Consider the following 27084-nt stretch of genomic DNA (forward strand, 5'->3'; position numbering starts at 1 on the left):
CCGCGGAAACACGATCTAGAGGAAAAACTATGGAGGTATGTGGTCGGGCAGCCGTGAGAAAATCGTCTCAAATCTGCCCTAAAAGCCACATATATATAGGAGGAGGGAGGGGGACCTTGCCTTGGGGTCCAAGGGAACCCCAAGGGGTCGGCCGAGCCAGGGGGAGGACTCTCCCCCCCCCCCCCAAACCGAGTCCTACTTGGTTTGGTGGGAGGGAGTCCTTCCCCCTTCCCACTTCTTCCTTTTTTTTCTTTCTTCCTTTGATTTTTCTTCCTAGGCGCATAGGATTTGGTGGGCTGTCCCACCAGCCCACTAAGGGCTGGTGTGACCCCCACAAATACCTATGGACTTCCCCGGAGTGGGTTGCCCCCCTCCGGTGAACTCCCGGAACCCATTCGTCATTCCCGGTACATTCCCGGTAACTCCGAAAACCTTCCGGTAATCAAATGAGGTCATCCTATATATCAATCTTCGTTTCCGGACCATTCCGGAAACCCTCGTGACGTCCGTGATCTCATCCGGGACTCCGAACAACATTCGGTAACCAACCATATAACTCAAATACGCATAAAACAACGTCGAACCTTAAGTGTGCAGACCCTGCGGGTTCGAGAACTATGTAGACATGACCCGAGAAACTCCTCGGTCAATATCCAATAGCGGGACCTGGATGCCCATATTGGATCCTACATATTCTACGAAGATCTTATCGTTTGAACCTCAGTGCCAAGGATTCGTATAATCCCGTATGTCATTCCCTTTGTCCTTCGGTATGTTACTTGCCCGAGATTCGATCGTCAGTATCCGCATACCTATTTCAATCTCGTTTACCGGCAAGTCTCTTTACTCGTTCCGTAATACAAGATCCCGCAACTTACACTAAGTTACATTGCTTGCAAGGCTTGTGTGTGATGTTGTATTACCGAGTGGGCCCCGAGATACCTCTCCGTCACACGGAGTGACAAATCCCAGTCTTGATCCATACTAACTCAACTAACACCTTCGGAGATACCTGTAGAGCATCTTTATAGTCATCCAGTTACGTTGCGACGTTTGATACACACAAAGCATTCCTCCGGTGTCAGTGAGTTATATGATCTCATGGTCATAGGAATAAATACTTGACACGCAGAAAACAGTAGCAACAAAATGACACGATCAACATGCTACGTCTATTAGTTTGGGTCTTAGTCCATCACGTGATTCTCTCAATGACGTGATCCAGTTATCAAGCAACAACACCTTGTTCATAATCAGAAGACACTGACTATCATCGATCAACTGGCTAGCCAACTAGAGGCATGCTAGGGACGGTGTTTTGTCTATGTATCCACACATGTAAATGAGTCTTCATTCAATACAATTATAGCATGGATAATAAACTATTATCTTGATACAGGAATTATAATAATAACTATACATTTATTATTGCCTCTAGGGCATAATTCCAACACTCTGTACTATACCCCATATCAATACAGTTAAGAATAGGACGTGGGGTATTATCTCTTCGGGAGAGCCTGGACCGGGGTAAAATTTCGTGTCCATATTAACATTGCTCCAAGACGCTTAGCTTTGAACCCTTACCTCGAGATATGCCGGATTTAGCACCGACAACCTTGTTGAAGGCATTGCTCGCACATGCTCAAACTGATTCTTGATAAAAATCTTGCATTTAACCTTGGATAGTTGGATCCAATGACGGCGGCATTTGAGTGTCGCTTCCTTTCTGAATGTGTCATTGTTGAAGAGACTCGTTCTTCATATGGTGTTATGAAATTGTTGGTGCAGAATCTGCTCGTTTTGGTTTTTTTTCCTCGCATGCATATATCTTTGGTTTTATATGACTTTGCTATTTGTCGACGTAAGTATTTATTTGTGTGTTCGAGTTGGATGTCTGTATTTTATCTGGGATGTGTACTCATTGTATTTATATTTTCTTGATGCTTTATTTTTAATTGATAAAATCCATCATTTATTAAAAAATGAAAAAAAATATATTTTATAAACTTGATCAAAGTTTGTGAGGTTTAACCTTTTTATGAAATTATATGCACTACACTGTGAAATGACGGAAATACTAAGAAAGAGCGTTGCTGAGTCCAACCATGCCAGATAGGATACCAAATTCGTCCCTTTGTTAAACAAGGGCGTCACTGAGTAATTTGACGACCTCGTGGAAGCGAATCATCAGCACCCAAAAACAAAGAGCAGGTCCTGCCACGAGTGGCTCGCCGTAAACTCGTGCACAGACTATCACCCTGTTCGAAATCTCTCCCCTCCGCTCCATTCCATTCCGTGAAGCTAGGTTTAAGCACTATATATATACTCCAATATATCCTTTCGAGATTGCGCCTTGGATTATTTGCTAACCAAGTCGTGAGAAGAATATACAGTATATTTTATGTTGCGTTTACTAACCAACTCGGTCGTTTTCCTTAACTTGGTTCCTTGTGTTTGAAAAGTGTGGGTGTGACTTACTTGTCTTGTCTGAGTAGGAAATTCCCTCTATCCTCACAGGTCAATGCATGCATGGGTGCCAATTTTGATTTGCCTCAATTCAAGGCATGCACTTGACCCCGATCTAGCTACCTCTTACTGTAGCACGTAGGTCAGGTCAATGCAAAATTGTACTACTTTTTTATTATATGATCCACATTTCATATTTACAAAAGGTCTAGGAGCACGTGTTATAGCTAGCTTTTAGCTAAGAGCCCGCTTACCTTCTCTCTCCTCTTCTCTTTCTTCTAACTAAACAAAAATATATTAGTTTATTCCTTATAGCATACTTGCTCTTAAGAACCAATGCACTTGAAGCGCCTTAAGCAATGTCAGAATTGATTACGTAGCTTATTTTTTGTTGGGCGTTTGGACACACCGGTCACTGCATGGCTTGAATGTTCACCAGGTATCGCATTCTTCTCTTGTCAGGCACGCAGGCATGGGTCGATTAAGTTGACTAGTATCTGTTGAGTGGCTCATACGTACATAGGTAAAAATTATGGATCATGGGTCCGTCCGACTATAGGATCAGGATGTATTCAGCCATCACGTATACGGACACAGCCTGGCTGCCCAACAACAACAAGGGAGTACGTACGATATACAGCGGCTAGTACGATATACGTATAATTAAAAAAAAAATGGTCGACATGAAGAGGCAGCAGCTGTTGGAGAGAAGTGAAGAAGAAGATACCACGACTGAATAACGACGTGATTAATTGCGTAAATCTCAGTCGACTTAGAATGTCTGGTTTGATTCATTACTAGGTTTTTTATTTTGTTTTTGATAGGTTGCCGGCTGGTTTGATTCATTAGTTTTGCCGGCTGGTTAATTGGAGTAGCTACATGTATATGTATAACTACGGTCATGTTTCTTTAAAAAGTCTTAAGATTTTTTTAGTTTCAACTAAAAAGTCTTTAGTTTCTATCCATTTTTTTCAGGGACTAGAACAAAGACTAGAGGTTATTAAATGACATGCAAAAAGACTATATTACCCTTAGTAATGTACTAGAAGTTATTAGATAACATGCTAAGAGTACGGGCACTATTGAAAAAAGTGTCAAAAAAGTCCCAAAAAGACCCATTCATAGGGACTTCTTCTTTAGTCCCAAATATCACATTTTAGAACCTAAAAGTCCTTCATGTTTCTTTCACAAAGGACTAAAAGGGACTTTTTTAATCCCTACGGTAAAAGGTTCATGTAAAGAAACACCCCTTGCATCTTCAATGGACGGCGTCGGCGTCGGCGTCGGCCGGAGTAGTCTGGTGGCAGCTAGCTACTCCAATTAACCACTGAATGTTTCTGGAGCTCGGTGTTGCTGTCCACTAATCATCTCCTCCAACTGTCTTGTAGAAAAAAAATGTCTTCTAGATGAGCCTACTACTTCTACTAATCCATCGCCATTAGATTAGATTTATTTGTGGAAAGTCTTCTCCTTATTAAACCAAGCGACGACGACGACAGCGGAACAAGCCAAGAGCTAGAGCCAGAGCCAGAGCCAGAGCCAAAGACAAATTCAATTCAAACGAGTCGAGCCGGCGGCGGCAGCAGAATGATTGATGAGCAACGAACTCACACGAAAATGTCAGACACACCTGCATTTTACGTGGTCGCCCTCTGTCTTGCAGTTCCAGCACGCCACACCTATATATCCTGTCATCATTTGACCGGCCGTGTGAGTTGAGTTGTGATTGTGATCCATCGCCGCCGCGCGCCAACTCCATCCTCCTCCACACCACCTCTTAAAAGCTCGGCCACCCCCCACAAACGGACACGACACGTACTACGCACTAACGCTCAGCTCAACGTACGCCATGGCCGCCGTGTGCGTCGTCCTCCTAATCGCTTACGCCGTGGCGGCGCTGCGGCTGGCGCTGTCGCACAGGTCGGCGCTCCACGCGCTGCGCCGGCTATGGCGCTGGGCCGACGAGCACACGCAGGCGTACCAGCTCCACGAGGTCCCCCGCAGGCTCCGCGGCGTCGACGGTGACAACCCGCTCTTCCGCAAGGCCACCGCCTACGTCTCCTCGCTGCCGTCGCTGGAGGACGCCCACGCCGTCTCCGTGCTCTCCTCCTCCGCCAAGAAGACCGACGGAGGCTTCTCGCTCCGCCTCGGCCCGGGACACACCGCGCGGGACGCCTTCCTCGGCGCGCGCCTCGCGTGGACCTGTCGTGAGGACGGCGAGGCGCTGGTGCTGCGCGTGCGCCGGCACCACCGTGCAAGGGTGCTCCGGCCCTACCTGCAGCACGTCGAGTCCGTGGCCGACGACATGGAGCTGCGGAGGCGGGAGCTGAGGCTGTTCGTCAACGCCGGTCCCGACGTCACCAGGTGGGCGTCGGCGCCGTTCGCGCACCCGGCCACGCTCGACGCGGTGGCCATGGACCCGGACCTCAAGGCCCGCGTCCGCGCCGACCTGGAGAGCTTCGCCAAGGGCCGCGCCTACTACCACCGGCTCGGCCGCGTCTGGCGCCGGAGCTACCTTCTCCACGGCCCGCCAGGCACCGGCAAGTCCACCTTCGCGGCTGCCATGGCGCGCTTCCTCGGCTACGACGTTTACGACGTCGACCTGTCCCGCACCGACGTCGACCTCCGCGCGCTGCTCATGCGCACCACCCCGCGCTCCCTCATCCTAGTCGAGGACCTCGACCGCCACCTGCAGCTGCAGCTCCAAGGAAAAGACCAAGGCGACGGCGCGGAGGCGCGGGTGCTGAGCTTCATGGACGGCGTGTCCTCGTGCTGCGGCGAGGAGCGCGTGATGGTGTTCACGATGCGGGGCGTCGCGCCCATGCCGGCGGCGGTGACGCGGCCGGGTAGGCTGGACGTGCACGTCCGGTTCACGCTGTGCGACTTCGAGGCCTTCAAGGCGCTGGCCGGAAGCTACCTGGGGCTCACGGACCACAAGCTGTATCCGCAGGTGGAGGAGGGGTTCATCGCCGCCGGCGAGCGCCGCCCCAGCCCCGCCGAGCTGGGCGAGATCATGCTCGCCAACCGCGCGTCCCCGAGCCGCGCGCTCCGCACCGTCATCACGAGGCTACAGCGCGCGTCGACGCCTCCTGCGCCGCAGCGGATGCCGCACAGGCGGATCACGAGCTGGGACGCGGAGGAGGAGGCGGCGTGCGCTGACGGCGGGGCGTTGGGCAAGGACGCGGCGCCGATGCGGGAGCTGAAGAAGCTGTACGGGCTGATCAAGACGAGGAGCCGGAAGGAGGGCTCCGGCGTCGCGCCGTCGGATGAAGGCGAGGCGACGGTGGCGGTGAGCGGGCGCGGCTCCGGCAGCAACCACGGCATGGAGCGGTGATATTATTATTATTATTTTTGGGGTGGGGGGGTAGCAGAGCACAGCGTCCGATCGAGTGGCACTAGATTTTCCAGGGAGAAAGAATTGCATGCTTTTGTCCTTTTGAGTTGACACGACGACATTTTCTTTCCAGAGAGTGGTAGTAGATAGTTGCATGTCTCGTTTGAGAAAGAAAAGAATGGGATATCCGTCCAACTAAACTTGTGACTCACTCACTCGTAGTACAACATAAATCGGCACAAAAATACTAAACATATATACAAAAGTTATACATAGCTTGTTAAAAGGGTCCATGAAATAACAAGTGTAAGAAGAAAGACAAGGACTTATTGTGGGTACAACCCCTAGATGCATAAGGACTGTATTGTTTTTACACCTTGTGTATAGGTATCCGCCTGCCCCTCGTACATCCGCCTACGACGCGTCGGCGGTTGGTTCCCTGCCGCTTCCTCTTGATGGTGGCGGCAAAAGGAGCTAGGTCAGCAGCACCGGCATGATCGGCCGAGGGTGGCAAAATTGACAAAAATGACCCCTGGGGGGAAAGAACTCACGGAGTGACCCCTCGGGGGAAATATTTCATCGGCCTGACCCTTTTGTGTGACGCCCGACACCTAGGCGCCACACTACACTGTATGACGCCTAGCCGTTCGGCGTCACACCCCGACCACCTGGCAAGGAGGGCCCACCCCCAAGGCCGTCTGACACCTAAGCCTCACGCGTCACACATTGTAATGTGTGGCGCCGAACGCTTAGGCGCCACACATTGACTTAACTGGCCACGGGCCAGCCCCCCTCCCCCAGCCCCTCTCCCAGCCACTGCCCCCTCCCTCAAATCCTTCTCTAAATCATGAAATCTGAAGGTTTGGACCGGGCATTTGTTGCCCAATCACTCCCCTAAGGTAATCCCCACATCTCCCCTCATTCTCATCCAAAGGAAAATCTTTTGTGTTCTTTTTTTTGCAAATTTGAGGAAACCCTAGTTTTTCATGAAATGTGGGATGTATATGATATTGTTTTATTTGTTTGTATGTTAGGATAAGGGGTATGATGGGGTTAGGATTAGGGTTGTTTGGATGTGTGCATTATGGTTGTTTTAGGGTTAGGCTAGGGTTAGGTTATGGTTAGGCTAGGGGTAGGGATGTTTGGTTGTGTTAGGGTTATGATGGGGTTAGGGTTATTTGGAAGTTAGGCTAGGGTTATTGTAATTGTATGATTGCTTATAAAAAAGGTTGTATGTTTTGTTGTTTAGGTATGGGAAGAACATGTGTTTATATAAGGGGACAACATAGAAACTCAACCGCCCAATTGCATATAAGGGGACAACGCATTAGCCAAAGATGTCTTTCCTGCACGCATAGTGGATTGAGATCGAACGTGTGTGCATCACCAAAGTTTGGCCCGACACCATATGGCTCCCATTCAACCTACAACACAAAATGAAAGGCACAATTCATTTTACTCACAACATAGAAGCTGGAAGTCAACTGTGAAACCATCTTACCTGCTCGGGGGTAAGCGAATCCATCTCGTTGGTGTATTGCTTGTATAATAGGTTCACTTCGCTTGCCACCTCCGATACCAAGTCCCACTTGTAAGCCCATGTAGGTTGCTGTATAGGGTTGCCGTGCTCATCCCAGGTATTCCATTGTGAGCTTTTAGGGCGTCCAACAGGTAGGCGTTCCCAGCTCCATACTGAAAGTAGGAGCATACAACCACCAACTCCACCGTCCTTTGTCGTCCTGCGACAAGCATCGTCCAACTACAAATAACAACAAGCATGCATCAGTTTAGCAGAAAAAGATAACAGAGAGTACTTAATACTAACAATTTATTACCTGCCGATATAAGTAAGCCAGTGCGGCCGAGCCCCAGCTGAACTTGTTGTCGAAAACAGTCAACGCCTTCAGCCACATCCATGGAGCATTCTTGCTTGTGCCGTCAGCAAAGATAGTCCTAGAGATGACGTACCACATGTACACGCGAGCATACCTCTGGATCACCTCGTCATCTGCGTCCTCAGGACAATGAGCAAAGTTCGCGGCAATCCAAGTGAAAGGAGCGCCGGCCGGGACTCTATCTTTCTTCCCTCCATCTTCTACCTCCGGCTCCTGCGGCGACATACCAATAAGAGCCTCCATTTGTTGCCGCCATCCCTCGGAATCAGTGCTCATACAAAGAGGCTTCCCCTCGATCGGAAGTGCGGTGATCATGGAAACATCTTGAAGAGTAACCGTCATCTCTCCGGTCCGGAGGTGAAAACTATGTGTCTCCGGCCTCCAACGATCAATAAGTGTTGTGACTGCCGCAGCGTTCAGATTGGGAGTTGACCGACTCACAAGCTGCACGAATGGAAGGAGCCCTATCATCTCGATGTACGGGGTGTACCGCTCATCGTACTGCATTACAGAGGATGCCCCATGAGACCGGATCTTCAAGGGCGTAAGCTCCTGCAAACATATAGGAGAAGAAGATATCAAGTGCTTATTACATTTTCAAAAAATTACTCATCTACTAATCATTTTCTACTTACCATCTTCTTCTCTGACATGAAATAGGCCCGGTGTTCAACGTCATAAACATTATTCAGAAGCCACACCATCCTACAAATCACAAAAAAATTACTCATCTACTCATATACTAACTAATATTCAAAAAATTACTCATCTACTCATATACTAACTAATATTCAAAAAATACTCATATTCAAAAAATTACGCCATCCTACAATCCTAAGAACTCAAATCCTAACTACTCAAATCCTAAGAACTCAAATTACTCATCTACTCATATACTAACTCATATTCACCATATCCTAACTACTCAAATCCTAAGAACTCATATGAACTACTACTACTCATATACTCATATACTAACTACAAATATGAACTACTACTACTAATATACTAACATACTAACTACTAATACTAACTACTACTACTAACTACTAATACTAACTATTAATACTAACTACAAATATGAACTACTACTACTAATATACTCATATACTAACTACTAATACTAACTACAAATATGAACTACTACTACTCATCTACTCATATACTAACTCATATCCTAACTAGTCAAATCCTAAGAACCTACTCAAATCAATCTACTCAACAAAAACCTAATACACTTGGATAGAAGGATGGGAAACGGAAGGGATGGGGGAGGAGATTACCCTGGGGGATCAATCCAAGGAAGAAATCACCAGATCTGAAGGAGATGGGGGAGGGGATTAGGGAGGGGGTGAGAGCCAGCCGTTGTAGTTTCTGTTTGAATGAGGGAGGGGCAGGGACGAAGCTAGAAAAATGATCAGTGGGGTCAACCAATATCCAATGCCCACTATAGCACAGGCTATGGCGTGCTCATGCCGAGAGCAATATAAAAAGGAAACCCCAAAAATGTGCCCATTATAGCACAATAGAAATAACATCCAAGGGAAACATGAAGAACGAAAATATGCAACTAGCCAATGATATAATCAGTATCATAATAACAAGATAGTCATACCAAGTACTAGTTTCGTGAAGTCATAAAACCATTTGTTTACACATTAAAGATAAAATAAGCAGAAAAGACTTCCGACAATTTCATTTGTAACTTCCTGAAAAGGATCAACAAGAGAAATATATTATATTCACATGAATGGTGTGTAAAAATAATATAGAGAATAAATAGCATTGAGAAAATGTTACAAACTTACAGTGATGTGAGACTCACATTTTATAGTTTGCCTTCCCGATCACTCATTTTCTTAAACATATCAATTACGGCATCATTCGTAATGGTAGAAAATATATCTTTCTCCACATAGCAAATCAAGCAGTCACTCATGAACTTGTCGCCCATTTTGTTACGTAAAACACACTTCACAGTATTCATTGCTGAAAAACATCTCTCCACTGACGCCGTGGCAACGGGAAAAATCAGTACCAACTTTAGAAGTTGATACACAGGGAAAGCAAGATGTTTCTTAGTGTCCACCAATTTTTTAGCAAGATCTGCAATGCCATCCAAATTGGCAAATCTTTTGTCCGCTCGGACATTCTCAATGTAAATCCGAAGTTCATGCCCAAGATCCATCAATTTTGATGAATGGAAATCCTGAGGATAAAACTCAGCTAGCTTCAGCAAACTCTCCGGGTTAAAAGCAGCGAAAGAGTTTTTTGGATTGAAAGAAGCCATGTGAATAAGCAATGAAGAATTTACTTCATTGAATCTGTCATCAAACTCTTGAAGTTGCCAATCAATAACGGTGTTAAGACACTCTATTTGATAATGATGTAGGTTTGTTATATTGGTTCTTTTCCGTGTATTATATCGATTGACATATTCATCATGCATGTTCAGTTTGGGAATGTCATGTTCTTCACAGAATGAATATACCTTCTCTAGAAGTGATTCCCACCCATTATCTCTTAGTTGTTGTAGATCATTCCTTGTTGACTTCACACATGACATTGCATTCAAGATATCTTGATCCTTTTGTTGCAATGCATGTGACAGAGTGTTGGCACTCCCTAATATATGGAACATCATGTGCAAATAGAAAACAAAATCAAAGGTTCCAAAAAATGATAGAAGACCACGTGCTTCACTTTTCTTGGAATCTTTCTTGCCTTCTTTTGATACATACTTGAGGACACTAACAATTGATGGGAACAACTGAATTAAGCTTGAGAGGGTTCTATAATGAGAACCCCAACGGGTGTCTCCCGCCCTTTGAAGTGATTGATCTTGATTCAACCCTGTGCCGGTACTAATTCGTCCACTACTTATGCCTCTTTTTACATTCTCTCTATTAGTCTCTCTGATCATGTCTTTTCTTTTGCATGAAGCTCCAACAACAGTAAACAAAAGGGAGATCATGTAAAAAAAATCTGCAATATCTTCATTCTTCTTTGAAATTGCTACGATAACCAATTGGAGTTGGTGAGCAAAACAATGCACGTAATATGCTGATCTATTATCTTCCAGAATTTTAGCTTTCAAACCATTGAACTCGCCCCTCATATTGCTCGCCCCGTCATAGCATTGTCCTCTAACTTGCTTGAAGCTTAATCCAATATCAACAAGCAATTTCTCAAGGGCTGACTTGAGACACGTTGCCGATGTTTCCTTCACATGTACTATCCCAACTAGTCGTTCCAGGATTAACCCTAGCTTGTCAACATACCTCAGCACAACATCCATTTGTTCTTTGTCCGACACATCGGAAGCCTCATCAATCAACAAACTGAAGACATCACCACCAATTTCTTCAAGAATAGAATTCAATCTTATCTGTAATAAACAAGATAAAATATAATCTTGGGTGCTCAAAGAGATAAATCATATGAAATAAATAAAGAATAGTTATTTTAGTAATTTACCTTTGCAAAATAATTTGCAAGTTCCTTTTGAATATCTGGAGACACCCATTTGCAATTTTCCGGAGCATTCTTAAGAACTACATTCCTCACATCCTCATTTTGATTTGCTAATGTTTGTACCAACTCTCGAAAATTCCCCTTATTTTTGGATTCCTCTGATTCATCATTGCCACGGAAAGCTAAACCTTGATGTAACAAGTATCTAACTGATTCGACAGAAGTATTCAACCGAATACGATTTTGCCTTTTTGTAATATCAGTTTGCTTGTTGAGGGCAACCTTAATGGACTGATCTTGATTCATCAAGGCATCACACCTTTTCGCAGCTACATTGTGATAGCTATTAACCTCACCCACATGAGTATCTAATCTGTATTTCTTATTCCAACTAGAGAAACCATTGACAACAAATGCATCATTCCCACCTTGACCGTCGATGCAATCCCTGAACAAATAGCAACATTGGCAAAATGCCTTATCCACTTTATCATTGTACTCTAGACAATGATAATCTTTATACCATTTTGGCTTGAATCTTCTCTCGAATCCTCCGATGGTCTTTTGAGGATATATAAAGCCTTCTTGTGGCCTATAAGGTCCTCTAGTTAAATATATTCTTCTGATCTCATCTTGCTTCTTTGGATTCTTAGTGTACTGTGATGTTCTTTTTCGATTAGCCGGATCAAAAGGAAGTTCATCCAAATTCATGTCTGTTGTACTAGTTGTACCAATATTTGGTGCCTGATCTTGCCTTAGTCTAACTGACCTTGAATTCCCTGCCAGATCAGTCTCTAGTCCAGTACGTTTCAGCAGAAATCTGTCTATATCCTTCTAGTACTAGCCTCCTAGATGCAGCAAAAACCATAAATTAAACTTAGTAATTAGCCATCTAGAGAGAATGAGTTATTAACCGTGAGACCAAGAGAAACTGAGAAAGAGATTGGTGTACGCCTGTACGGTGTACCTGCTTGAGAATTGCCAACGTTGGAGAGAATGATCGGAGATTAAAGATTATGCGGCAGCGCGGCCGGCCGGCCGGAATCACCCTTGAAGATTGGGGATCGCCGCTGTCAGCGATTAGATTAGGGCAATAGGCGAAGGCGATGCGACCGAGAGGCGGCCTGACGATAGCGAAGAGAGGAAGTTACTCGTATACGCGTACGTATGTACCTGTGTAAGCTAGCCTAAGCCACGTCTTATGGGCCAAGGGCCTTGTGTGTTGGCGCTTTGTAAAGCTGTACATCAGGTGCTGGGCTGGGGTCAAATATATTTTTTGGCTGGGGTCAAACGTAGTATTACTAGACATAGTTAGCTTCAAATACTCAAAGGCACTGGGGTCAATTGACCCCAGCGACTATACTACAGCTTCGTCCCTGGGGAGGGGTGGGGAGGGGGGCTGGCCCGTGGCCAGTTAAGTCAATGTGTGACGCCTAAGCGTTCGGCGTCACACATTACAATGTGTGACGCCTGAGGCTTAGGCGTCACACGGCCTGAGAGGTGGGCCCTCCCTGCCAGGTGGTCGGGGGGTGTGGCGCCGAACGGCTAGGCGTCACACAGTGTAGTGTGGCGTCTAGGTGTCGGGCGCCATATAAAAGGGTCAGGTCGATAAAATATTTCCCCCGAGGGATCAATCCGTAAGTTCTTTACGCTCAGGGATCATTTTTGTCAATTTTACCGCCGAGGGTGGCAGCAGAGCTTCATATGGGGACACCCAATGACTGCGGGTACACCGTCTAGTCAAATTCCGTCTCCGCAAGGCTGGACGGTGAGGTCGGAGGCGGGAAGTTAAGTGGCCGAAAGTAAGTTCACGTCACGTCAAGAGAAAGGGGATCCAGCAAAAAGAAGACAATTCGTATAGGTATGGAGGAAATAGGCCGCGGTTCAGAGGATCTTTGAAAAAAAAAATCTGGATGAACGAATATGCGGGATCTGTTTCGGTCGACAAATTCACCTTGGTCCCATAAACCGACAGTTATTTTGTCAAATGGCCGGAATCCGCTAGAGTTGCTACAAGTAAGTAAAAGAAAGAAAAGAAACAGAGCACTGGAATTGATTGATTACGGAATGAAAGTTGCATGTGATGGGTGGTTATTTTGTCCGTGGTCCTCTACTCTAGTGGAAAATCCTACTGTACAAAGTGCCACCAACCCAAGATCCAACCAACGGCCTGGCGCAATGACGACCCGACCCGGACACAAACGAACGAGCACGAGACACGGTTCCAGGTGATGCAAAATGAAGCAACATCTCGTTTATTCCAAATCCCTTTGCATAAATATGATATGTATAAATACATTCCAATCTTCCAGTTATTCTCTGCAACCAAATTGGCTCTACTGCTGCATCACCTGGCATCAACGGCCATACCAGTGATGAGCGCGGCACCGCCAAAATGAACCGATGCCGCAAGTCAAGTCGGTAAAACGAAACAAAACCAAACCCATACTAGCTACAGATGCTGCTAACTAGTGTAGATAGAGGCTATGTACAGACACACACACAGATAGCAACAACCAGCATATTCTCCTGCTACACCTCCAACAGCTTCTCTCTCTCTCTCTGCTGCCTGAGTAGACTCGTCATCTAGAGGTTTTCAAGTCCTCTCTCTTATACCAGCGATCCACCTCAAACGCATGCCTTCTTCACAAGCCAACGGAGGCGGCCTGGTCAATGCATGAGCCGGGGCACGCAGATTATATTATAGTCACTTGAGAATACTCCTTGTGCCACTCAAAGGTAGGTGCATCGCCTGGTCATGCTTCTCCGTTGCCATCCTCTCTTGTGTCGGCTATTTCTTCTTGGATGTACAGTGTATTTAGCTCTTCTTGCAGCTGCACGCACGATGATCGTCTTACATATGGTGATAACTTTTAGCATATTTTTTTTCATTTGTTAGATGCTCTAATTCGATATATCCCTAAGTTGTACTGCTGTTTTGCATACATGTGGAATTACAAGTCTCTTTACTCGGTTGTTGCAGAAATTGCTCGATACTGACCTGAACATGCTTCAGCTTTGATGCGATCAACTCATCAGTTAAAGAAATCATCCTGCGAGACAAATGTAAATTGTTACTTGGATCCTCAAACAATTGTTTGATATGGAAAATAACTACTTCCCCCTTACAAAAATATAAGACTTCAAATTTGAACTGCAAAAACGTCTTATATTTTGGTACAGAGGGAGTGATAAGGAATATAACAGCCTATTTAGTGAAGAATGAAACAAAGCTAGAGCTAAGTCATGTTAATTCCTGACTGGAGTACGAACAAGCCTGACAAAACACAGAAAAATACATCAAAACCGTGATTTTTTGGATTCTGCCAACTGTTTCGTCAAGCCATATCCGTAGACCACTTTCTGCATGTGACTTGTACTGTTTTACACATAACTTGACATACAGGTCTCAAATTAATTACAGCTCACTCGATATCATAACATAGAAGAAAGTACTCCCTCTGTACCTAAATAATTGTAGTTGGGGAGTAGAAAGTTCTCCCCAACTACAATTATTTAGTCTCCCCAACTACAATTATTTAGGTACAGAGGGAGTAGAAAGCAACCTATTTTTAGCTGGCATCGTAAAATTTATCAGTTGGGGAGCAGGGAGTGGAGAAAGGACGCAGTGCCCAAACTACAGCATCAAGAGCTGCACATGATAGTTGCATGGCAAAACAGTAACACAAGGCAAGATGATAAATAATGTGGTTGGGTTGTGACTCTTGAAGCCGCACAGACACACAGTTCAAGCTCGCAAAAACAGGTAGCATTATGCTGCGCTGTTAACGCATGATGGCAACCAAACATCAGCGATGACTATACCAAAAGCGCGGCACAAGCATAACAGATCACGAACGACCAATAGGATTGAGGTATACACCAGAGCAAAAGGTTTTATGTAGAAAACTAGGTTGTTTGCAGTCGGAAGTAAAAAAAAACTTTACCATATCAAAATTTTGAACATGGAAGTATGTGGTTATCCCTTCCAAATAGGATTGAGGTATACACCAGAGCAAAAGGTTTTGTGTAGAAAATTAGGTTGTTTGCAGTCGGAAGTAAAAAAAAAAACTTTACCATATCAAAATTTTGAACATGGAAGTATGTGGTTATCCCTTCCAAATATCAACTGCCAAGAAATCAACCTACCTTGACTGTAATTCGAATACTTTAGCAAGTAGTTTCCGTTCTCTCTCAGCACTACCAGTTTCAACCTGCCAGAAGCATGTGCACAAACTTATGAGCCAAAGAATTATTTATAGTATCAATACTACTGTAATTAACTCCGCCTATGTTGTCTCAGCATAGCCGGTCCCAAGCCCGGGTAAAGGAGGAGGGTTGTGATAGGCGTGGCGAGCCAACGTGAAAAACCCAGCCACTCTTATGGAGATAAAACCCAAAGGAAATTCGTTGGGGCGTAACCCTCTTAGCGACGCGCCACATCGGAACCCGGGTGTGGTGTCAAATGGGCAAGGGCCGGGCCGTCACCCCCTTGGTGGCGCGCCGTATCTTGATCTGGATACGGTGATAAGTGAGCAAGGGTCGGGTCGCCGCATCCTTAGTGGCGCGCTGCACCGACGCCCCGGTGTAGTGAAAAATGAGCAAGGGTGTTCGCATTTGACTCGACGAGTGCGGAGGGTAAGGAAGTTAGCCGAGCCTAGGAGGATACGCTTAGGTAGCTGGAACGTAGGGTCCCTGACGGGTAAGTTACGGGAGCTAGTTGATACGGCGGTGAGGAGGCGTGTTGATGTTCTATGTGTCCAAGAGACCAAATGGAAGGGACAAAAGGCGAATGAGGTGGAGGATACCGGCTTCAAGTTGTGGTACACGGGGACAACTTCAAACAAGAATGGAGTAGGCATCTTGGTCAACAAGAGCCTTAGGGATGGAGTTGTGGACGTTAAGAGGCAAGGGGACCGGATGATCCTTGTCAAGCTGGTAGTTGGGGACTTAGTCCTCAATGTTATCAGCGCGTATGCCCCGCAAGTAGGCCACAATGACAGCACCAAGAGGGAGTTCTGGGAAGGCCTGGAGGACTTGGTTAGGAGGGTACCTATTGGTGAGAAGCTCTTCATAGGAGGAGACCTCAATGGCCATGTGGGTACATCTAACACAGGTTTTGAAAGGGTGCATGGGGGCTTTGGCTATGGCATCAGGAACCAAGAAGGAGAAGATGTCCTGAGCTTCGCTCTAGCCTACGACATGGTTGTAGCTAACACCCTCTTTAGGAAGAGAGAATCCCATCTAGTGACGTTCAGTAGTGGTCTACACTCTAGCCAGATTGATTTTGTCCTCTCTAGAAGAGAAGACAGACGCGCTTGCATTGATTGTAAAGCGATACCTGGATAGAGTGTCGTCCCTCAACATAAGCTTGTGGTTGCTGACTTCCGCTTTAGGATTCGTGTCCAACGGGATAAGCGCGCCAAAGTCGCTAGAACGAAGTGGTGGAAGCTCAAGGGGGAGGCATTCCAGGCTTTCAGGGAGAGGGTCATGAAGGAGGGCCCTTGGGAGGAAGGAGGCGATGCAAACTTGATGTGGACGAGTATGGCGACCTTCTTGCGGAAGGTCGCTGTACAGGAGTTTGGGGTGACCAAGGGAAGTAGAAGGGAAGCTAAGGACACCTGGTGGTGGAACGATGAGGTCCAGAAGGTTATTAGGGAGAAGAAGGACTGTTTCAGATGCCTATATCTGGACAGGAGTGCAGCTAACACGGAGAAGTATAAGGTGGCGAAGAAGGCTGCAAAGCGGGCGGTGAGTGAAGCGAGAGGTCGGGCGTATGAGGACCTCTACCAACGTTTAAACACTAAGGAAGGCGAAAGGGACATCTATAAGATGGCCAAGATTAGGGAGAGGAAGATGAGGGATGTCGGCGAAGTCAAATGCATCAAGGACGGAGATGATCAACTTCTTGTGAAGGATAAGGCCATCAAGCGTAGATGGCGGGAGTACTTTGACAACCTTTACAATGGAGAGGTTGACAACTCTACCATTGAGCTAGACGACTCCTTTGATGATACCAGCATGTGCTTTGTGCGACGTATCCAGGAGTGTGAGGTTAAGGAGGCGTTAAAAAGGATGAAAGTAGGCAAGGCGATGGGTCCTGATGGTATCCCCATCGAGGTGTGGAGAGGCCTTGGAGACATAGCGATAGTATGGCTAACTAAGCTTTTCAACCTCATTTTTCGGTCAAACAAGATGCCTGAAGAATGGAGGCGGAGTATTTTAGTACCAATCTTTAAGAACAAGGGGGATGTTCAAAGTTGTACTAATTACCGCGAAATCAAGCTGATGAGCCATACTATGAAGCTATGGGAGAGAGTCATTGAACACCGCTTAAGAAGGTTGACAAGCGTGACCAAAAACCAATTCGGTTTCATGCCTGGGAGGTCTACCATGGAAGCCATCTTCTTGGTACGACAGCTGATGGAGAGATACAGGGAGCAAAAGAAGGACCTTCATATGGGTTCATTGATTTGGAGAAGGCCTATGATAAGATACCTCGGAATATCATGTGGTGGGCCTTGGAGAAACACAAAGTCCCAATAAAGTACATTACCCTCATCAAGGATATGTATGATAATGTTGTGACAAGTGTTCGAACAAGTGATGGTGACACCGATGACTTTCCGATTAGAATAGGGCTACACCAAGGGTCAGCTTTGAGCCCTTATCTTTTTGATTTGGTGATGGATGAGGTCACAAGGGATATACAAGGAGATATCCCATGGTGTATGCTCTTTGCGGATGATGTGGTGCTAGTCGATGATAGCCGAACGGGGGTTAATAGAAAGTTAGAGTTATGGAGGCGGACTCTAGAATCGAAAGGTTTTAGGCTTAGTAGAACTAAAACTGAATACATGAGGTGCAGTTTTAGTGCTACTAGGCACGAGGATGGAGAGGTTAGCCTTGGTGGGCAGGTGGTACCGGAGAGAGACACGTTTCGATATTTGGGGTCCATGTTGCAGAAGGATGGCGATATCGATGGAGACGTGGGCCACCGAATCAAGGCTGGGTGGATGAAGTGGCGCCAAGCTTCTGGTGTACTCTGTGACAAGAGAGTGCCACAAAAGCTAAAAGGCAGGTTTTATAGGACAGCTATCCGACCTGCGATGTTGTATGGCGCGGAGTGTTGGCCAACCAAGAGACGACATATCCAACAGTTAGGTGTAGCAGAGATGCGCATGTTGAGATGGATATGTGGTCACACAAGGAAGGATCGGGTACGGAATGACGATATACGAGAGAGACTTGGGGTAGCACCGATTGAAGAGAAGCTTGTCCAGCATCGTCTCAGATGGTTTGGACATATTCAACGGAGGCCACCGGAAGCGCCGGTGCATAGCGGACGGATAAAGCGTGCTGAGAATGTTAAGAGGGGTCGTGGTAGACCAAACTTGACATGGGAGGAGTCCGTTAAGAGAGACCTGAAGGTTTGGAATATCGACAAAGACTTAGTCATGGACAGGGGTGCGTGGAAGTTAGCTATCCACGTTCCAGAGCCATGACTTGGCTTCGAGATCTTATGGGTTTCAACTCTAGCCTACCCCAACTTGTTTGGGACTGAAAGGCTTGGTTGTTGTTGTTGTTGTATCAATACTACTGTAATTAACATAAATAAATCCATCTTGTAAATCAATTATGTGTATGAGATAAAAATGATGAACTCTGCATGTGATTTTTTATACTTATTAAGCTAAAGAGAAGCTCACCCCTGTATCACCCTCCATATTCTGAACTCTAGTCTGTGGCCCTGGAGAAAATAGAATAGTTTAATCATAAAAAGGGGAAACTGAAACTTTGAGCAGCTACAGTTGAAATTGATTACCATTGGGTTTCTCATTCTGTTGCAAGTTACTCATTAGGTTCGTGATGATATCCTGTGAAAAGGAAATGGGAAATGGTTAACCATACAGTACTACAAATATTTGTAATGCACGTGTGTTGAGGGGCATTATAGAGTTTCTCCCATACTTGCTGAAATGTGGTCTGCTGTACAAGGTTTTCAAGATGGGGAATTAGAATTGATGCAGATACTGAGCTGTCTCGGAATTCCTTCCGATGATGACTATTAGACTGCAAAACCGATGCATTCAAGCAAGCATAAATCAATTAACTGAAAAGATATGCACCACAAATCTAAATCTTCTTTGATATAATAACATGCATAATCAAACATGTCAAAACTGCCAATTTAAACATAGCTTTTGCATGCTTTAGAATTCAGTTATAGCACGCAACTTATGAAAGATTATACTAGTAAACATGAACTTGATAGCATGCCATGCAATTGACGTTCCTAAAAGAAAATATAACAAATCTTAACCAGAAATAATTAAACAGCACTATGGAAATTCTTAAACAAGGGGTACGAATGTTCACAGTGAACATCATCAGAAAGAGAACATGCCCCTTTATCTTTTCATAGGAATAACTGCACAAAACTTAAAATATTATAGTTGCTCTAATCTTGTTTAGTTTTGTTTGAGAGCTTGGGGAAAAAATCGCCAGCGTTACATACATAGTAAAAATTAACATTTCATGCAACAATGCATAATCTTAATTAATTAAATGTTTTTCTCTTGCCACAAATGATACTTTAGACATAAAAGCGTACCATTGACTTAGACTTCACTGGCCAAGCACCAACACTGGCTGATTTTTTCATTGTAGAGACCTGAGTTCTTACCTCCTGTGGTTTATGTGAAATTTTGATCACTGGAATTTCCTGAACCTGTCAAGTAGACTTTATTCAGTTTTCTCACTGAAGTATTGTTTTGCTCGTAAGCACTACCCTATTGAAGGGTATGCATTGCTCAACAGGTAATGTACCTTCGCCAGATCCACATTTTCGGATGTTACAGAAAATCGGCCTTTTATTTCCACCCTAGGCTTATCTCCCAAGGAGCCCACATATCCTGTGAATTAAAGACAGAAAATTGCAAGCCCTTTTAATGTACGGACCCCAAGTCTTTTTATATACATTCACAAAAGTAAAAACATTTGTGTAAGAATGATAAATGTTTTACCCTATCATAAAAGACTGGATACAAGAACGCTAATATTTTCTGAAGCATGTTGTGTGCTGTGCTGATGTGCTAAGCTAATGTTAAACATGACTGCAGGTCTATGATGTGGATTGACAAAAGTGGTGCACAGCTGCGTTAGAACAGCGGATGCTTTATCCTACCTCCAGAAGATCGAATAGGAGCAGACAGACTATTTGCAGAAGCACGGGTTGAAAGTGAAAGAGGACCACTAAGATCATCGATTCTACCCGTGTCACTCTTTTGTTTATTAGATAATGATCGACCTCCTGCATCCCTGTGAAGAGGAACAAATATCAAATGCAATTTAAACTCGTATGCTAATGGAACAGAGTACAACATTGGATTTAAGGAAGGGCTCTTTTAGAGTAACCATTAGTTATTATTATAATAGACTGTCCATCCTAATAAAAATATCAGATCAGTTAGGATTTGGTTTGCTCCGCTATTAAGTATTCAACATATCATCATGATAATAAAAATATATGTTTATAGTTTTTTTAGGGCTACAACAAAATATCAAGGCTGTCAACGACATGGAAGTTTAGACTAAGAAGTCCATAATGACCTTTAGCAATATACAGTTAAATTTCTCTCGTACTCCATCCACAGTCCGCATATAAAGGAGAATTGTGTTCTGTGTCTAAATACTCAGATATGTAAAATTTCATGTATTTATAAACATGCTTCTTAGAAAACAAATTTGGTCAGGACTTATAAACAGAACCTCTTAAAACATGAAATCTGGAAGAACTGAACAGCAGCCCTATAGTAAGAGCGTAAACAGAGTTAAGGGGACTTCCTTTTCTTGTTGAAGTTTTTTATATGTAAACAGATCAAACAGAATGTAAAAAGTTAGAAGAAATTGTCGACCATACTTGTCAATAATATGACCTCTTTCAATCAGTGAACTACTGCGGGTACCAGAATACATAACCGGACCAGAGAATGTCCTTTGTCTTTGTCTAACTTCACTCCTGGGGTTTCCAGCCTCAGAACCTTGCTTCGATGTAGAGGACAACGAATCATTTTCTGTTCCTTGCGTTATGCGTCCATCAACCATCCTTGGACTATCAGCATTGCCAAGGTCAGAAGCAAATTCATCACTTGTTTCAGGGCCATTTCCACCTGGATTTACTGCAGTGGTACAAGTTCGTTCACTGAAATATAACAAAATAGTATGAATACACTACTAGCAAGAAAACAATATGCATCAAGGCTCGCTAATCCTCCTCCTGTTATAAGATAAAAAATGATCCTATAGAGTTGGATCGATGCTGAAACGTTACATACTGATTCAACCTGTGGTTATTTCCATTCAGAAGCGCTGATTGTCCAAAATGACTCTCAAAAGATGTGCCCTGCCAATAGAGCATTCACAAAAGAAACATTGGTATGATTCTCTCTTGCACATAGAAAAATATTTAGATATAACGCAACAGGGAATGCAGGTGATTTTTGCAATGACAGAAGTTAGTGAGAAACTGCAGGACAGTAACCATAGGTTGCAGATCTTTGTCTCCTGTACAATAACATTTCTAGCATCACAAGAGATAAATATACTTTTCAGATTCAGTCAGAAACATTTGTGGCACTCCTTTTATCAGTAGGTAATCATGCCCTTACTCTTCAAATTAGATAAATGGTATATCTTTTTCCTATGATAGACATATATGATATCACTTCTCTTGGATGCACTCCAGAAAACTTTGTCATCAAGTGCATTTGCAAGCTTATTCTATCATTGCTGTAGCACAGGTTTAACGTTATTAATTTTGAAATGGAATCAAATCAAACAAACCTTATCAATTTCAGTTACTCGGGCGCTGTCATCATCTTCCTTCAATTCAGGTGGATCGTCATCATTAATCTGCATAAATTTGGGAGCTTATTTGTAAGGTCATATCAGAGTCACTTACGCCTCAAAAATGTGTGAGTGATGTAGACATGTAGCAATTTTTTAGAAATTATAGAAGCTATTGCTTTACCAGTAATGCTTGAGCCTTGAGATCCTCAATATCAAAGTGCCATGCGCTGACACCTCGTTGATACTCACTCTGTTGGAGAAACCACAAGAAAGTCACGTAAGTGGATTGAAGGACGGAATTGCGTACATGCATTTCTAAAACAGATAAATAATACAAGCTGCAAAGTTTCCATGAATTATATGACACTACCATGCTGCATCAACCCCCCCCCCCCCCAACCACCACCACCAGCAGAAAGAAGTTTACAACACAGTACTGTACGAGTTCACTTTGCAGGAAAAGCTCTACAGCAAACAGAAGCACCTTAATTTGCAAGTAGTTATGATATCTTTGTGCGAACTGAATAAAATGTTATTAATTGTTTGTATGTGGAAAAAACAGCTCATAGCCAGGTGAGCATCTGTCAGAGAGTTCCAGCTTAACTTGGTTAATTATAAGAAACCAATGTCTTGGCCCGTATGAGATCAACTTCTAAATTTGATTGGCTAGTGAGTCTTACTTTGTTCTGTGATTCCAAAAAACATCACGATTGCTAGTTCACTTTGCACAAGAGTAAATAACATAAGCAGACTTTCATGGCCTCAAATGAAAAGAACTACGCCAAAAGCAAAGAATAACACAAGAAAGTGTTTATATCACAAACCATCGAAAGTGCTTCCTGTTCGGATGAAGCCAGGTGTGCTGCATCTTTTTGCTGAAAAAGCACAGTAATTTGCTGAGATATTGTTTTCAGTGTCAAGTAAAATAAGAAGATAGCACGAGAGCAAAACCTGGAGTGCCTTCACACGATCCCACAGAGGGGGCAAATCAGTTAAGATGCTCTTGACTGTCAGCTGTGGGGCCTTTGTGTTCTTGAAAAACGAATGCTTTAGTAACTTTTCAGCTGTTGGCCTCTTAGTTTGATCTTTTACCAAGCACATTGCAACCATTTCCTTGAAAGACTGATTACAGCTGAAAAGCCTTCATTAGAAAGGTAAACATTGTAATCTAATATGTCCACTCTATAATAACAACTGAAGCGGCTTCCTAGGACAAGTAGGTATTGCTGTTAAAACATAGCCAGAAGACACAAGCCAGGAACTGGACCAGTACTACCTTTGAGAATTTTCTGTCGCGGTCATAGTCAAGACCAGGTGGTGCATTTTGAAGGGTCATGAGAAGAACCTGCATCCAACAAGGTAAACTTCACTTAAAAAGAAAGTTCACATACACAGGTTGCCACCTTCGACAATGCCCTTGATAAACAAGAAAGTTTGTAGACTTCAATTGCTAATTTCATGGACAAGGCCGCTGAGCTTATGGTTAAATTTTACAAGACTGTTGAACATCAGTAAGTATAAGCAAGTTCATGAAAAGTAGGCATAGAACTGTAGCATAATGGAATTTTGCCTAAGTGGGGAGTTTTTTTTTCCTAGGCTAAAAAAGATGTGTTGTAAGTGTGAATACAGGAATTTTTGGCAAAGAAAGATGATGAAAAACATGTGTCTACAAACTGCTAACAGGACACCATGGTGAAAATTTTAGTATAAGAACAACTACAGTAGAAAAGGCAATTATGAAGCTGATCAAACACTTGCTTAATAGTACTTGCTCTTTTCCTAAGACAGAAACTGGAAAAGGACAGAAGTATTTTACTTTGCAAAAGAATAAATAACTCATTACCTTCATGGGAGGATACTTAGAGAAGGGAGCGTGGCCATGTGCAAGCTCCAGTGCAGTTATTCCAAATGACCATATATCAGCTCTGGACAGAGGGCAACTAGTCGTTAGCACACCTCAAATATCTAGTTGCAAACAAGTAAAATACAACATAAAGAATATTGCGATTATAAACTGGATAGATGAAGAGGACAAATGTAACACAGATTGCTAGCCTGATTTCTTCAAACTAGAGATATTTGTTCGGCATTTAACCCAAGCATAAAATTCCAAGACAATACTTCAGTGACCTCAGACAAAATACAACGACATGCAAGAAAACATATAGAAAACAAAATAAAGAGTATTGCAATTATAAAGTGGATTGATGAAAAAGACAAAAATGTAAGAAAGATTGATGGCATTATTTCTTCAAATTAGAAATAGTGATTGAGCATTTAATATGAACATAAAATTCCAGAGACTACTTGAGTGACCTCAGGTGTACTAGTAATGTATGATGCCAATGTATACATAACTCGTTTTAGTTAAAAAATGATGGTCACTCATGGACCAGACAAACTTGAAATACTGCATCTAAAGGTATTCTAGAGTAGCAAAGATAACATGAGCATGATATTCAAAACATACTTGAAATTATAACCGGTCCCAGGCTGGAGAACTTCTGGAGCCATCCTAAACACCAAACAAAAGAAGAATCATATAAAGCATTTTTCATACATTGCTCAAACTTATTGAGCCTCCAACTTGTTTGGGACTAAAGGATTTGTTGTTGTTGTTGTTGCTCAAACTTATTGAGCCTCCAACTTGTTTGGGACTAAAGGATTTGTTGTTGTTGTTGTTGCTCAAACTTATTGAGCCTCCAACTTGTTTGGGACTAAAGGATTTGTTGTTGCTCAAACTTATTGAGCCTCCAAAAGGAAGAAATTCGGAAAAACACAGGTACGGTACCAGCACGGTGTTCCCACAAACGTATTCCTGGATCTTTGCCTGTCGCCTCTGTCAAACAAGCAAGCAGATACACCAAAGTCCCCAAGCTTGACTACACCAGGGCTATCGATAAGGATATTGCCCGCCTGCATAACGTTACATACATTGAGCAAAAGCACTGAAAAAATGAGCGTACATAAACACTGTATTAGAAGAAGGCCAACCTTAACATCTCGGTGGATATGTCCTTGGCCGTGGAGGTAAGCCAGAGCCTTAAGTGTTTCTTTAAGAATAGAGCAGATAACAGGCTCCTCCAAGCCATCAGGATGTGCGACCTTCATTAGGTGTAAACATGAGCCCTCTGCCATGAATGGCATTATCACCCAAAGGTTGTGATCGACAACAAAAGAGCAGTAAGCCCTGATGACATTAGGATGATCTATCAAGCTCATTATCTGAGCCTCCTTGCGCACATCATCCTGGAAAGGATATACACATATCGAATACCACTGTGAGATGCTACATACACAACTGACATTGAGTAGAAAAGGGAACACCAAGAGGCAAGAGTACGGAACATTGGCCTAAGAAAGTAGTGGTGAATATACAGATCCATTTATTATGAAGACTATTTTCATTTTCATTGGTAGCGTAGAGTTGGGCACTTGAGAAATGAGCAAGCGATATTGCAGGTTAGTAGGGCAGGAACGACGAAGCAATTTAGAAAAATACAGCATCGAAACAAGATAGGTATATCATCGTGGGATCCTAGATTCAAGTCGCTGCATGTACATGCCATCCTAGAGACCACAAAGCACATGCACTGCGTCCAGAAGAGTTAGGAGCAGCCTTTGTGAAACCAATTGTAGGATAGCAAGCAGAGGTTCGTAATTGTGCCCCTGGTAATAATACAGATAAAGAGCCCTAGGTAATGTACAGAGTAATGCAAATCAGTGATGAAAACATGCGAAAATTGGGAGGAGAAGTCGCAGGATCGAGTGTATCAACTTGTCAGCCGATGATAGGTCCAGTAAGAGGAAACATAAAGCCTGATGCTACCAAAGCCAGTAGTAGCATTTTCAGCACTGAAACGAAACAAAAAAAAAAAAAAAAAGGATCCACAACTTAATAACACAGAGCAAGGTGGAGTGCATCCACAACACATGTACCGCCCAATCCTATTCCTATTCATATTCCTATTCCTATTCCTATTCCTACAGAGACAGAGAGAGAGATAGAAGGGCGTCGGCGATGGGGAATTGGAAAATCGGAGGCAGAGAGAGAGGGAGGGAGAGCTGACGAGGTTACTGTTGACCCGATCGAGATCGAGGCACTTGACTGCGATGGTGCGATTGGCGGGGAGGAAGATTGCGCGGTAGACGACGGCGTTGGCGCCGAAGCCGACCTCCTCCATGAGCCTGTAGTCGTCGGGCGAGACGGTGAACTCCGGCACGGCGGGCTCGGCCGCCGCCGCCAGCGAGGGACGACGCATGCTCCCGCCCCTCACCATCTCGGCCGCGGCCGGAGTCACGCCCCTCCGCCTCCGCCGGCTGGACTAGACTGAGGGAGGGAGGGAGGGAGAGAGAGAGAGGGGTCGTTGACTCGTGTCGGGAGACCACCGAGAGAGGAGAGGGGGGAAAAAAGGAGGAGGGCGTACATTGCGACGTGGCGGGCGAGGGACGCGAGGTGCTCTTGGCGGAACCGACGATGGCCTGTGGGCCCGTGAGCTGTGTGGGGCCTCGTTGGCAGCGTGACTGAGAGAGGGAGATGTGTGTGACTCTCTGCGAGCGAGCGAGCGCTGAGATCGTCTGCGGCGAGGAAACACCACAACCTCATGAGGCGCGTGTCTGCTTCTTTTTCCGGGACGCAACAATCTACTACACCGAGATCCGCTCCGGCGACATTCGCCTCGGCCTCGCCACGTTCGACCTCTCCACGCCGACGTACATGGGCAGTTTGCCGTCTAGGATTTCGGCAACTACCCGGCCGCGGCCGCGGAACTTTCCACGTGCGGCTAGGACCATCAGCAGCCATAGTGAGACCGTAAGAGGAGCTATACTCGCGTTGCGTAGCCTTCATCCGACGCTTGACGGTGGCATGGGCGGTGCCCTCCACCAGGAGCTGCTTGCGAGCTTCCTCCAGCTCGGCCCTGGCCTCTGCAGTGTTTGTCGTAGTGGCGATAGGCGTGGTTAGCCCGGCAAGGGTGGCGTGAAGCGGATCGACAGGGCCCGGAGGGGGGGTCAGTTGCATCCACCGCAGCCTTGCCACGACCTGGACTGGTGCTAGTGCCA

General features: G+C 44.6%; 3 protein-coding genes across 5 annotated transcripts; 1 reads left to right on the top strand and 2 right to left on the bottom strand.

Moving 5' to 3' along the window:
- The first annotated feature begins 3930 nt into the window (after window positions 1-3930).
- LOC123447539 (AAA-ATPase At2g46620-like) lies at window positions 3931-6003 on the top strand. The gene has a single exon (XM_045124146.1). It carries the CDS (start codon window positions 4319-4321, stop codon window positions 5801-5803), a length of 1485 nt encoding a protein of 494 aa, XP_044980081.1. The 5' UTR covers window positions 3931-4318; the 3' UTR covers window positions 5804-6003.
- A 3523-nt stretch (window positions 6004-9526) lies between these two features.
- On the bottom strand, window positions 9527-11478 carry LOC123450915. Its single transcript, XM_045127951.1, has 5 exons — window positions 11176-11478; window positions 10822-11086; window positions 10450-10647; window positions 10190-10194; window positions 9527-10033 (listed from the first exon to the last, which is right to left on the bottom strand). Exons 1-5 carry the CDS (start codon window positions 11476-11478, stop codon window positions 9527-9529), a joined length of 1278 nt encoding a protein of 425 aa, XP_044983886.1.
- Window positions 11479-13411: 1933 nt separating this feature from the next.
- On the bottom strand, window positions 13412-26332 carry LOC123450019 (germinal center kinase 3-like). Of its 3 annotated transcripts, none has more exons than XM_045127416.1 (21): window positions 26094-26332; window positions 25018-25272; window positions 24815-24939; window positions 24494-24538; window positions 23867-23948; window positions 23300-23368; window positions 22975-23145; window positions 22848-22898; window positions 22205-22273; window positions 22018-22086; window positions 21510-21577; window positions 21095-21376; window positions 20360-20493; window positions 20002-20087; window positions 19859-19903; window positions 19144-19245; window positions 18998-19049; window positions 18882-18922; window positions 15322-15386; window positions 14174-14225; window positions 13412-14006 (listed from the first exon to the last, which is right to left on the bottom strand). In XM_045127416.1, the coding sequence occupies exons 1-21, from the start codon at window positions 26301-26303 to the stop codon at window positions 13929-13931; spliced, it is 2151 nt and encodes a 716-aa protein (XP_044983351.1). In that variant the 5' UTR covers window positions 26304-26332; the 3' UTR covers window positions 13412-13928. The 3 variants fall into 3 exon arrangements, with proteins under 3 accessions (XP_044983351.1, XP_044983349.1, XP_044983348.1); XM_045127414.1 differs by having other exon boundaries at window positions 19787-19903; window positions 21519-21577; window positions 26094-26329; XM_045127413.1 differs by having other exon boundaries at window positions 19787-19903; window positions 26094-26329.
- Between the last annotated feature and the right edge of the window lie 752 nt (window positions 26333-27084).

This window comes from Hordeum vulgare, chromosome 4H, assembly GCF_904849725.1.
Source record: "Hordeum vulgare subsp. vulgare chromosome 4H, MorexV3_pseudomolecules_assembly, whole genome shotgun sequence".
NCBI lineage: Eukaryota > Viridiplantae > Streptophyta > Magnoliopsida > Poales > Poaceae > Hordeum > Hordeum vulgare.

Bases quoted from the DNA above. Each gene is read 5' to 3' on its own strand.
- LOC123447539 (XM_045124146.1), top strand. From the start codon at position 4,319: ATGGCCGCCGTGTGCGTCGTCCTCCTAATCGCTTACGCCGTGGCGGCG.
- LOC123450915 (XM_045127951.1), bottom strand. From the start codon at position 11,478: ATGAATCAAGATCAGTCCATTAAGGTTGCCCTCAACAAGCAAACTGAT. The intron at 11,087-11,175 runs GTAAATTACTAA...TGTTTATTACAG, and splicing joins TTGCAAATTATTTTGCAAAG to ATAAGATTGAATTCTATTCT. The intron at 10,648-10,821 runs GCAATATGAGGG...TGTTTACTGTTG, and splicing joins ACAATGCTATGACGGGGCGA to TTGGAGCTTCATGCAAAAGA.
- LOC123450019 (XM_045127413.1), bottom strand. From the start codon at position 26,303: ATGGTGAGGGGCGGGAGCATGCGTCGTCCCTCGCTGGCGGCGGCGGCC. The intron at 22,274-22,847 runs GTTTGTGATATA...TTTCTCCAACAG, and splicing joins AACAGGAAGCACTTTCGATG to AGTGAGTATCAACGAGGTGT. The intron at 14,007-14,173 runs GTCAGTATCGAG...TCGTGCGTGCAG, and splicing joins CAAAGCTGAAGCATGTTCAG to CTGCAAGAAGAGCTAAATAC.